Here is a 13,766-nt window from a genome sequence, read left to right on the forward strand (position 1 = left end):
TCCTATATGTATGCACAGTGCATATATGTATGTATACATACCCACATACATATATAATCCATGTGAAAGCATGACATGATAAGGTCAAGGACAGAAGGCTAGATAATGATCATTCAAATCCTTCCTCAGAAATTCACAAGAATTTTAACTATAAGTCATAAACTCTCTGTAAATGAGTTTTATCATCTATAAAATGAGGATTAATCATATCTATAACAAGTATATCACAGAGTTGTATGACAATCCCATGAGATGATGTACATAAAATGTTTCACAAACTATAAACTATTATGTTAAATATTTGCATATGTATTTATGAAGCACACATTTAAATAATATGATACTAGTATACTTATATATATATATATATACACACACATATATATGGTATATGTATGCATTTATACATGTATTCCAAATTGTCCAACTTTGTGTGCATGAGGTTAAATAAAAATAACCTTATTTTAGGGAAACTTCCTTTGTTTTAAATATTAAATCCATGTGATCTAGAGTTTCTACTTCTATTTGATTTAATATAATATAACATGGGAAATATGGGAAAGATATACATGACTACATAGTGTTTTTACCTATTAGTAAGAATTTTCCAAATCTATTATATTCCCCATACCATTTGGATTATCTAATCAAATGTAGCAATTGGTACTTTAGTGCTGTTAGAATTAATGTACTCCCCAAAGTGAGTAATAGTACTACATTCCAGATACAATGGACATTCAATGAATGCTAATGAGTTGACTTTCTCAGAAGTGGTAACAGATACAATTTGTATAGATGGATATTTTAAATATAAAAATCAGGAGTCTAGTAACCCCAACTGAAAAATAAGATATTTGTAGGATTTCAGAATCACATAAAAATATAAGAATGAAGTTTGGGGTTTTTCTAGGAAAAACTAATATCTTTCAGCAATTAGAAACTATAATAAATTGTTATGATATGTTTATGTAATCTAAATGTACATGAATACTATAATCTTCCAAAAATTTTGTGGTAATAATGTAATTAGTTTCATAGAACAAATCACTGCCACTTTACCACTCCTCTTTCTAGAGCTATAGAAGAAAACAATCATACATTTAAAACTAAAAAGAAACTAAGAAATCATCTAGTCTAATCCCTTTATTTTACAAATGACAAAACCAAAGCTAAGAGAAGTTGCTGATTTGCCTAAAGTTATCCAAAGAAGAAGTGGCAGAGCTTCATTTAAGCTCAGCTCTTCTGATTTTAAATCCACTGCACTTTATAGTTTTCATTTTACTCTAGAAAAAAAAAAAAAAGAAAAGAAAAGAAAAGAAAAGAAAGAAGTGAATCACTTAAAACAGGAAATACTTTTCCATCTCTAAAGCTCTTTCCCATTTGAGGCTTACTGTCCAGATTCTAGAGGCTCTCTTAGTGGATTTAAGTGCTCCTCTACTCATCAACCCTGGCCCTTAAAGATGTTATTTCCCAGAGGCTCCCTGAAGTGCTATGTAATTTGAAAGCCTAATGATTTTCCTCTTCAGATTCCTGGATCAGGTGACAGACTGGAAAGCAACTCCTTAGTCAAAACAGAACCTATAGATAGATGATTGGAGAGATAGTTTGGAATTTCTGCATAACATTCTTCTTACACCATATATTTGGCCTATAGCTGTTCTCCTAGTTGTAATATTTTATTTTTAAAGAATAACCTGATTATCCAACAATTCAGCATGGGGAGTGGAATAAGTTCTGAGAGTAAGGAATCAGCCAAAAGATCAAAGGAACTTGAAAAAAAACTTCAGGAAGATGCAGAGCGAGATGCCCGAACTGTAAAGCTTCTCCTGTTGGGTAATATTTTTCTTGATTCATATTAAGATTAATTTCCATATTTTAAACTCAGTTTCAGAGTTAGCAACTTTTGAAAGTTTTATATTAAAATATTGAGGCAGATCTTTAATATATATCACCCATTATTTGTAAAAAATTAATAAACATGTTTTATATATTTTATTAATGGAATCTTATTAAAATACACTCTATGTTATTTAGAAAGCTAAAATAGTAATATTAGAATTACTTTAATTTTTTTATGTCCACTTAGATTCTTTAGAAGGCAATTTTAGTTTTTAACTTTTGAACAAATATCAATAGGCTATCAATAAACACAACCATGACTTATTCACAATGCAAAAGTTAAAATATCTATTTACTGAATAACATACTATCAGAATTTTCATTTTCATAATGTTCCCCATTCACTGTATTCTCTATGTTAGGAGTTGAAAATTAAAGGAACAAACAATGCAGGGTGGTTCCTGTGTGTATAGGTGTTTGTAATGTTCTATAATCCAAATGTTGATATTTAGACACAAAAATATATTTATTAAGACTATGTACTTCCTCAGAGAAAAATGAATTTTTTTGGGAAAATATAGTGTTCCTTAATTATATATGGCCATATGATGATGATGATGATGATAGCATTTATATGGCACTTTAAAGTTTGTAAAAACAGTATAAGAATATTATATGACCATTTCAATCCATGCTGCTTTATAAGTAATAATATATTTCCTAATGTCAGTTTTTTATTTAAAATGTTTTTAATTAAATTATATATATATATATATATACACATAGATATGTAGATATAGATATAGTTAGTACAATTTATTGGAAGTTTAAACAGAAATCCTTGCAGAGAACTAGCCAAGAAACATCAGATTCCTTTTAAACTCATTTATTCATAGTTATTCTATGTTAATTATCATATAGAGTAACAAAATCATTTTATTATTCTTCATTTATTATCCAGGCCTTTAAACAAAGAGCAAGTAAGAAAGATTTACTTCTATGACCCATATACCACATAACTTTTTACCTGGAATCTTGGATTTTCAGTTCAATGGGCACAAGTGACAAATGCTTGGTATTAAATATCTACAATGAAAAGGTTTCTAAAATTAGAATTGTGAAGTAAGAAGTAGAGTTAATTTATCTCTTCCCAATACATTTATTGAAAGAAGTGAGGAGGAGGGGAATGGCACTATGTGGTGAGATTTTAGGAAAGACATGTGTATTTGCTGTTATACAGTCGTCTGTGTATGTATAATTGTACCCATTTTTACCTCAACTATTGAGGTTGCTTGAAACTCACTTTAGGATACACAGAATCTGGTTTGTAAAGTCACAGAAAACATTTTCTCTTTTTCTCAATGTTAATTCTTTGATTATGAGCACAATCACACTAGTTTGTATTAATTTTAAATCAGTTTTTATTAAGAAACTATTTTTGCAGTATTTATTATGAGTTTACTATGAAGGCCCCTCTGAACTGATAGAGAGAAAGCTGCCTAAGAATAAGGAAAATTTGTTTTCAATTTTCCGTTTCATCACCAACTGACTCTGTATCATTTACCCTATTGGGTAAAGAAAAACTAACAACTAGGTAAACTGTTAGGGAGCAGTACAACTGATGCTTATCTGTGCTGATAAAAGACTTTCCTCAGGAGCTCACTACAGTAGTAAAATTACAAATCTGGTTAAAGAATTAAAAAAAAAAAATGAGAGATTGTGCTAAAATCTCTGTAGACATAAGGCTAAAATGACCCATTCACTTCCCTCAAGGACTACATTTTATCTGAGTGGAAATATTAATGACAGTCCACACATTATATAATACCTGATAGAATATGGTAGGAAAAAATGTGAGCTCCTGACAGAGTGCTCTAGGAAAATCTAAGAAACAAGTAATTTAAAAATCACACACACATACATACACACATACACACACACATGTGTGCACATGCACATACACATACATGTCACTGAGAATAACCACTGTAATCTCACACTTCTAATGTTCTCTGGGGATTTTTTAGAGCTAGTTCTATCTGCTTCAATTTTGACAACTGTGAAATGGAGATAATAATAGTAGCTACCTTACAGGGTTGTTCCGATTATCACATTAAATAATATTTGAAAAGAGCTTAGCACAGTGTCTAGCACATACTAAGTGCTTAATACATGTATTTTTCCTTCTTGTGTATTTTACTATGAACAAACAAAAATGTGCATAAAATTTAAATATTTTCTATTATTTTTATAGTTATGATTTTCTTCTCATCTGTGAAAGATCTTATAAAATAGCAGAATATATCAGGACAAAATTGAATTCTTATAGAAAGTGTACAGATGAAAAGTCTGTAGACCTAAATATTCTCTGTCTCTGTCTCTGTCTCTGCTTTTCTATCTCTATGTCTCTCTGTCTCTGTTGGTCTCTATCGCTGTCTCTAGCTCTCTGTCTCTCTCTGTTTCTCTGTCTCCCTCCCTCCTACCCCTGTGTTTATGTATATGTGTGTGTGTGTATTTATATGTGGATAGAACACCAGGCTTGGATTCAGGAAGACTTGAGTCTGAATCCAGCTTCAGACACAGCTGGGAAAATTGTGAATCTCTTTGGTTCTCAGTTTTCTCATCTATAAAATAATAGAACTGAATTCAGTTGCACTTAAGGTCCTGCATAGCTTAAACCCATGATCCTATCTAGCCATGCATATCTTAAAAACACCTACTCAATTTTCTAAAAATCAAATCATCCAAGTGCTTGCTATGTGCAAAGTAATATTCCTGGTGTTACGAAACAAACAAAAATATATCAGATGAATTCCTGCCTACTATAGTAGTTCCTTTATTCTTTATTCATAGTGGTTATTCAACCTAGCACAACGGATTGTGATGAATTATGTTGCTCTCCTCAGGATCCAGTGTGGATTCTTTTTGTCATGCTTCTGTAGCAAAGAACAAACTTTCTCAGAAAGTTCTTAAGTGATGTCAAGTAGGGACAGAGAATAATCTTTCTTTTATATACAGAAGTACTATAATCACTATTCTCCACCGGCCCGTCCATTTGGAGTATTTGTTGTTGTTGGGGGCAGGGAGTAGACTAAGGCAGCAAGAGGAGGATGGCGGTAGGACACAAATATTACTCAAGTTGGTTCTTGTCAGGGATAATTAATGAGCACTGTTAGCACTGTGACCTACACTCTTTCTTTCAAGTTCCTGATTCTATCATGAAGAATTGTTGGTCAGACTTATTAACATAGAGACACATTATTCTGCCCCCTTTCTTCTATTCATAACTACAAATCATATTAATTTTGTGAGAGAGTATATTTGCCTGTATCATGTCTATATAAAGTCTTCAGACATTAAAAAATGTTCATAACCTGGTTCTTTCTTTTCCTTTTACTCTTCTTGCAATAGACCTGCCTCTATGCACCCAATGGTAATCCAGCTAGAATGATCTTTCTGTTCCTTGCTGCAATACTTCATCTCCAATCCCTGTGCCTTTTCACTGTTTGGAATCTCTCCCTTCCCCACCACCTTGTAGTTTCCTTATCTTCTCTGGAGTCTCAACTTCAGGAGGAGGCTTTTCCTGGACCTGTATGCAATGGTGCTTTTTCTCTGAGATTAGGAATCTTCCATTTACTCTCGTCAATGTACATACATGTATATATGTGTCCATATGGTATATAGACATGTGATGTGTATGTTACACAATCTGTGTATATACTTTGTTTACATTCTTGTCCACATATATATACACATATGCATTATCTATCTATCATCTATCTATCTATATTGTATACTCAATTAATATGGGAACTCCCTAAAGGCTTTAAAAAGCTACTTTTTAACTTTTTTTTGTTGGTTTTTTTATCTCCAGTTCTTCTTAGTATAGTATCTAGTACATTATATGGTCTTTTATCTAGGTAGTTATATATATATATATATATATATATATATATTTATAGGTATGTCCAATATTTCACCTGTAATAGACACTGAGGAATGTAGATATATCTTCAAAGGATATGTACTATTCAACAATATTGAACATCCTCTTCATGTTTGCCTTCAAAGAACCATCAAAAAGTTTCTCTTATAATCAAAAGATTATTTTGCAGACAGGTACTTGTTTTATTGTTTTTAAACAATGAATATATTATTGTGAAACAGATGTTACTTTCTTCAGTAAAAGATAGGTTTCTAAGAAATACTAAATATGAAATTTATATTTTGACAGCACATTATAATGGCCATTATATTTCCCATATCATGTGGTTAAAAATCAACCTATAAAATTCCTTGGACAAAATATTTGAACATTACACTCTATAAATTTTTGGTTTGCTCTTTTTATTCATTTTTATTTAATAATTTTATTTTCCCCAATTACATGTAAAACAATTTTTAAATATTTGTTTTGAAAAGGCATGCTGCAGAAGAAAATATAGATTATCCTCCCAATAAAAAATAATCTTTAAATAAAATAAAGTAAAAGAAGTAAGCTTCAATCTGTATTTAGACATAATCAGTTCTAGCATTTTTCATCATAAATCCTTTAGAGTATTCTTGACTCATTGTATTTCTGAGAATAGCAAAGTCATTCACAGTGGTCATCTCATAGCTTTATTATTACTTTGTACATAGTACATTTCACTTTGCTTGAGTTCATGGAGGACTCTAGGTTTTCCTGAGAGCATCATCCTACTCATCATTTCTTATAGAACAGTAATATTCGTGATATTCCATCATAATCACATATCACAATGTATTCAGCTACTCCCCAATTGATGGACTTCTCCTCAATTTCCTATTCTTTGCCCTGAAAAGAGAACTACAATAACATTTTTTGTACATATATGTCCTTTTCATTGTTTGGTTAATCTCTTTTGGGAGTCATGCTTAATAGTGGTATTGTTAGGTCAAAGGATACACATGATTTTTTAGCCCTTTCATCATAGTTCATAACTTTTCATCATTTATCAATTGAGGAATGACTCTTATTTTTATAAATTTGATGCAATTCCCTGTACATTTGAGAAAAGAGGCCTTTTTCAGAGAAATTTGCTTGAAAAATATACTTAATGTTAATTAAATGCACAAGTTGTTCTAAATATAGATTTTGAGAGCAGGTAATTGCCAAATTTTAAAGAATTGATGTATTTCCTCTTTTGTTTGCTTGAAGCTTACATCTACTAACAAATTACTTAATTGTTTATCTAAGGATTCTTTGGATAAGTTTCACTGTACCTGTATGTTTTGCATAAGGCCCTTTTTTGCCTATTCTGCTTTGAATTTCATCCCTCCCTTACCCAGCAAGCTATTTTTTTTAATAATATAGAATAATAATATTTTTAAAAATAAAATAAAACAGTTCAGGAAAACCAATCAATACATCAATTAAGTTTGATAAGTCTATTCTATATTTCCAAGCAGCATCCCACCTCTGTAAAAAAAGAAATTGAAATTTATTTTCTTACTTTATCTTTGAAATTATCCTTATTATTATACATCATTCTCATTCCTTCTGTCTCTGTCTCTGTCTGTCTTGTCTCTGTCTGACTCTTTCTGTCTCTTTCTCTCTCTCCCTCCCTCTCTCTCTCTCTCTCTCTCTCTCTCTCTCTCTCTCTCTCTCTCTCTCTCTGTATCTGTCTCTGTCTCTCTTTCTGTTTTTCTCTTTCCCTCTCTTCCTCCTCTTCCTCTCTTTTATTTTTTAATATACAATGCTGTGCTCACTAAGCATATTGTTTTCTGGATTCTGCTTATTTTACTATGTACTATTTCATGTGTCTTCTTAGTACTGATTTTCAGTGGAAAACACAAGGCCCTCACCATTGGTATTCTGTTTTTTAAAATCTGTAAATATGAGCGTTTTTATCCCGTTTTTGTCAGTTTATAAAGTTGATGTTGCCAGAATTATAAAGTAAAGGATGATCCTTAGCGTTTTGGAATTATGTTACCTGATTTGATTATTTTACATGTTTTGGAAAATAGAGTCATGGTTCAGGGGATTATGTAAGAATTAAAGAATGTATGAAAAAAATAAACAATTGTTATCAATCTTTCATCATGTCTATCACCTGTAATTTTTATCTTTCTATCAGAGTTGGTATTACCTTTATTGAAATGGAGCACCATCTATCCATCTGTGTCAATTGCCATTAAAAGATGCTTTGAGAAATTTGTCACTTTACAAGTTCACTTGCTTGGTGATAGACTTCTCCATGCTACTCCATGGATGATACATTGCAATTTATGATTGTTCCTATACCCTAATATGATAGGTCAATATAATGGGTCCTGCCTCAAGTTGAGGATCAACATTATTTCCTTTAAGAATCTAGTTTCAATTGCCTGCCATGAAAGACCTTGAAATAACGTTTTAAGGCAAGATATGTTAAATATTATAGATTTGTTGAATTAGTCATAAAAGATAGACATCATTAAATCCAACCTTTTCATCTTATTGATGAGGGAACAAAGACCTAAAGAGATTCCATGACTCACCTAAGATCACACAGGCAAAAATTGGCAGAGCTGAAATTAGAAAGCTTATGTTTTGACTCATAATTGCATGCCTTTTCCAAAATTTCTGCCTCAGAAATATATTACCAAATATATGTTATCATTTTCAATTTTCAAAACAATTCCTTGGTCAATCATCTCTCTCGATATAATTATAAATATTCACAAGAATATGAACATATGTGCCAATGCCAAAGTATACATTTCCACTTGACAGGTGAGATTATGCTGAGAAGAACCTTCATAAACATAGTATATTTCAGTGTCCATCTGTTAACCATGAAGTGTTGTAGGTCAGTACCTTTAGAGGATATAGGGACCTAAGGTGAAACCCAAAGACAAAGTAGCCCATGATTTTGCCCTCGAATACAGCTTGGAAATATTCAGTTTTGACTAGCAACCTCTACATATCTGATTTATATATGTGAAGGATATAATTAAAAGCAAGAAAAGACCTATCTATATGTAATATAGCAACACTATTTGAAATAGCAAAAATTTGTAAAAAGAAAAAAAATTATGCTCAGTGATTGAAAAGTTTAGTGTACATAAATTGCTATGCTTTAAGGAAAAATAAATATTAAGAATTCAGAGAAATATGAGAAAATATATAAAATATTATTGAAGGTGAACAAAGCAAAACTAAATTAACAATATACATGATTATGACAATTATATTAGTGAAGATAATTTTCACTGGTTTATAAAACTCATACAAAAATATTAGATGATGTTTGTATGAATTTAGGCAATGCTTGGCATGTAGAAAGCACTCGATAAATATTGACTTTATGACTTTTACCTTAGTTGTTTTCAAGGATTCAATAATAGTATTTGAGTTTTTGTATGAACTATCAGGAAAAAAAAAATTACAGTGAAGTCATATTTGATAGGAGAGACTATCATTTTTTTGCTCTAAAAACCCAGAATGCATCAAATTAGATAATATTTTCCAGGATTCTTTGCTGTATATAAAAAAAGGAACAGTCTCTCATATAGTACTCTTTTAAGAATATTAGAAATTCAATTTTGATCCAAAATTTAATTGCCATATTAAACTTTGTGACATGGAAGCTAAATTCCTGCAGGGGATAAAGAATGAGAACAAGCATATGAAACTTCATGCAAAAAAAAAAAAAAGAAAATCACATAAATATGAGTTCTTGCTTATGAAAATTAATATATGTTTCCAAATAGCTCGTGTCAAAAATGTAATTTGAAATCATTGCTATATTTTGCAGTAATTTGAGTTAAAATTTTTATGGTTTTAACCTTCCATAGCTACCTTGAACCCATCTTAAAAGTAAAAGAAAATAAAATTCCCTTCACCTCTAATGCAAGAGCTAAATGATTATAAATAAACAAATTAACCAATTTCAAGTTTGACAGCAATTAGTAGATTCAGTCATTTATTGAACAAATGTTTATGTTGAACATCTTACATAGAGAGATGAAATGTCTTCTAACCTCAAAGTGTTTTAGAATAAGGTATAGAGCTCAGTACTTGGTAAGTGCTTAAAAAATGTTAACTGATTAAAATCACATATTTTCATATAATTATCTCTACATCATATTTAGAAAATAATATTTTCAACTGTTAAAATAATTTCAATAAAATTTTGTTTGCAAACATACTAATGTATGATTATTTTAAGAATCATATTGTAAAATTATTCATTGTTTATTATGATAACTTCCATGGGATCAGGTCTATATGGAATTCTACACAAATGGAGCTCCATAAATAGTTATGGGGGCACATGAAAATGCAATTTGGAACATGGAAAATGGGAACTAGGCCCAGACAGCCTTAAATGGATAATGCTCTCAAATAGTTTAATGTTAACCCTGATTGCTAATTGCAGTATGTTTAAGAAATTACTGGCTCAAACAATGAAAGATATGGAAAAGAAATGACTTCTCCTCCTTCTGACACTTACTCAAAGATGCATAGAAATGATCTTGATAATAAAAACTAAAGAAAACAAAAACAAAAACTAACCCACCACATCTAGATATGAGAGGCTTCCAATAATAAAAGCTGTATGATTTCATTTAATCCTCATGACAGCCACATAATATAAACATGGCGTTATTGCTCCCATTTTAGCAAAGAAAAACTCTCATTCATAAAAGTTAAGGGACTTGCCCAGGATTACATCGTTTTTAAGTATCAGAAGCCTAGATCTCATATTATACCAAGTTTAGCACGAATTTGACTCTATTGCCTCAATGCAACTAGAAATACTATCAAAATCTTTATTTACTTTTGACTGCTTTATTATCTAATTGGGAACATAGAATATTTGCAAGAGGTACTGTATTGGGAAAGAAAATAATGCCGTGACTGCTAATACTCATCTTTGCCCTATTTTGAAATTTTCACTTAGAATCATTATATAAATATAAATAACTGTTTTATTCTGCCTCTGATTATGACAATTATTTATTATTTGGGTCTTGGAATTTGAAAGATTCATCAGCATGAAGAACGCTTTTTTTCTCTTACTATTCAGTAGGGATAAGTTGAAAAAATGTGTTTAGTTGTCTATAGAATATTAGCCATTGTACTGTGAAATTTAATTTTTTTTTTACTCTTTGAGTTGTAAACTATAATTTCCATGCTTTTTAATAATGTCTATAATCTCTGCACCAAGATATATATTTAATGATATATTAGAATACATTTCATTTGAAAATTTCTGTTTAAACTGCACTCTTTTCAAAAAAGTGAGATTGTCTTAGGTAAATATGAGTTATATGGTTTGTCACACTTGTAAGGTATTTCAGGGATACTACTTCCATGTCAGTCTAGATGCCATGAAATTGCTTTTAAAATCACCTAAAAGGTTGAGTTTCTGCCTCTAAATGCAGGTTTTTCCCAAGGATATCTCTTGATCCTTCACTTTTCACTCTGTTTTGTCTCTAGTTAATCTCATCACCTCCCTGGATTTAACTAGCCCCTCTTTGCAAGTGAGTGCCAAATTTATACATTCAGTTCTAGTCTTTCTCTCAAGCTTTACTTTGAATCATTGATTGCTTATCAGACATGTCAAAGTAGATGTCCCACAAACATCTTAAACTCAACATATTTAAAACAGAATCATTCTTCCTGAATCTTCCTCTCTTCCACGCTTACCTGTTTTTATTTTTCTTTACATCACCATTCTTGTTTGTAAATCTTGGTGATATACTTAGCTCCTCTCTATGACTCTCTACATATATCTAATCAGTTGACAAATCTTATCATTTCTACATTCATAAAGTATCTTGTATCTCACACCTTCTCTACTCCCATTCAGCTGCCATTTAAGTTCAGGATCTCATTATTTCTTACTAGATAATTTCAACATCCTCATATATTGTCTCCTACCTCAAGTCTCTCACTCCACCAATTCATCCTATACCCTGCTGCTAAAATAATTTTCCTTAAGGATATATTTAACAATATGGCTCCAACTCAAATAAATTCCATTAGTTTCCTGCTGCCTTTAGGATACTATATAAACTACTATGTTTAGGTTTTAAGGTCCTACAGAATTTAGTCCCAACCTATCTTTCCAGCCCATTAAAGATTACTCTCTTTCATCTAATCTATAATTCAGGTAAACTGATCTCCTTTTTCCTGACACAGAACACTCCATCCCCTGTGTTCATAATTTTGCACAGGGTGTCCTCTGAGCCTGGGATGTACTCCCTCCTTACTGCATCTCAGAATTATTTTCTTTAAAAATGCAGTTCACTTTTGTCAATACTAATTAACTGAACATGATTTCTAGCTTAAAAAGTCATTTAAATCAGCTACTTGATTTTAGCTAACACATTTTGCTGCTGCCTACTTGTGTAAACTATTGTCTCATTGAGGAAAATAGTTTTTGAGACCATGTTACCATGATACCAAGTACCTCCACTGACTCTTTTTTACTTTCTCTCATCTATATGATAACATCTATGTGAAAAATGAGAGAGGCATATTAGATAAATTTGAGGTTTCTTATGAGAATTTATGTTCTTTTCACTCACCTTTGGATCAAATTACAATTTAGATTTTCTAGTTTCATAATTTATAGACATCTAGCATCAACTGCATAATAATAATAACAAGATTAATTTTTATGATAGAGAGAAAGATGGAATCATTAAAAGTGCTGCACAATTTCTCAAAAACAATTCAGCTCACTTACTTCCTTTTATTCAATGTGGGACCCAGAACATTATCTGAAGTCAGTGTTGCCAAATCAACTATATACCATAATCTGAGCAATTTGGATTCTATATCCCTCCTTTGCTCTCTCATCCTTATTTGGTTTGTTAGGCTGTTATTATTTTTTTCAGTGATTATTGGTTTCATTGAGGAATATTGTAATATTCTCAAGCTTGATGCAATAAGTACAATGTTATCTGAAAGTAGGAACATAAGGAGAATCTCATTATCTATCTATTGAGGAACATTCCATTTCAATTTCTATGACAGTGGCAAAACATATTTGATTACAATATGTCCCTGATTTATGCTTTGGTTAATAAATTTGTAAATTAATATATCTACTTACAGCGACAGATTTTCTATTAATAGTGCTTTAATAATTATAGTGGAGATTTTTTTTCTGATCCCAAGAGACATGAAAAGTATCTTGTTAACAACATGAAAGGCTCCTTGAAATATTCTGTCTCGAATATTCATCATCTTATTTGTTTGCTTTTTGGAATTTTAAAGGAGCATTTTTTTTTTAAATTGTTCTTTATTCTAGAATAACAAATGTTTCAGCCTTTTGCCAAATTCTGGGTAGTAGATTTCTTTTTAACAGAAATAGCCTTATTTAAACTTTTCTTTGTTTTAGAGCAAAATAAATACAGACAACAGCACAGACAGTCAACTACTTGGAGAATTTCACAATATCCCATAGTGTAATGGCCTATTTGCAACACACAAATTTGCAAGTTCCAGATGCAAAACTAATTATTTACAAAGTTGCAATTATTTACAAAGGATGCCAGATGGCAGCATTAAATAGCTTTGCATAATGTCGAGTACTTTTTTTTAACCCAAACTGACAAAGGAATAATCTTTTCTAAAACTAACATGATGGAATTCAGAGAACTGTTTTGCATAAATTTTGTTGTTTGTTTTCATTCATTTGCTTAAATTAATCGGTGCCACATACACAATATTAGCTTAACAAAATTCATTCTGAGCTGAGGTGGAATCCATTGATTTTGTTATATCATACCTACTCTAATAGATTTTGTTAAGATTTGCCACATAAAGACTGCAATTTTATGGGGTAATTTGCATGATTTCAATAAAAATGTTTAAATTCTTTTGCTCACCTCAAAGCTTGAATTAAGTTGTTTGTGATTTCTCACTCTATGGATTTACAATTACTTGTTATTTATATAAACCATAG

The 13,766-nt window shown here is 30.9% G+C and overlaps 1 protein-coding gene across 1 annotated transcript in view; it reads left to right on the top strand.

Annotated features, from left to right (window-relative positions):
• Positions 1–1,519: 1,519 nt before the first annotated feature.
• The window catches only part of GNAT3 (G protein subunit alpha transducin 3), a 92,034-nt gene continuing 79,787 nt past the window's right edge, over positions 1,520–13,766 (top strand). The window contains exon 1 of the mRNA XM_031938677.1: positions 1,520–1,833. Within this exon, the coding sequence (XP_031794537.1) occupies positions 1,716–1,833 (118 nt within the window). The 5' untranslated portion in view covers positions 1,520–1,715. The remainder of the gene's footprint in view (positions 1,834–13,766) is intronic.

Source organism: Sarcophilus harrisii, chromosome 5 (genome assembly GCF_902635505.1).
Source record: "Sarcophilus harrisii chromosome 5, mSarHar1.11, whole genome shotgun sequence".
NCBI lineage: Eukaryota > Metazoa > Chordata > Mammalia > Dasyuromorphia > Dasyuridae > Sarcophilus > Sarcophilus harrisii.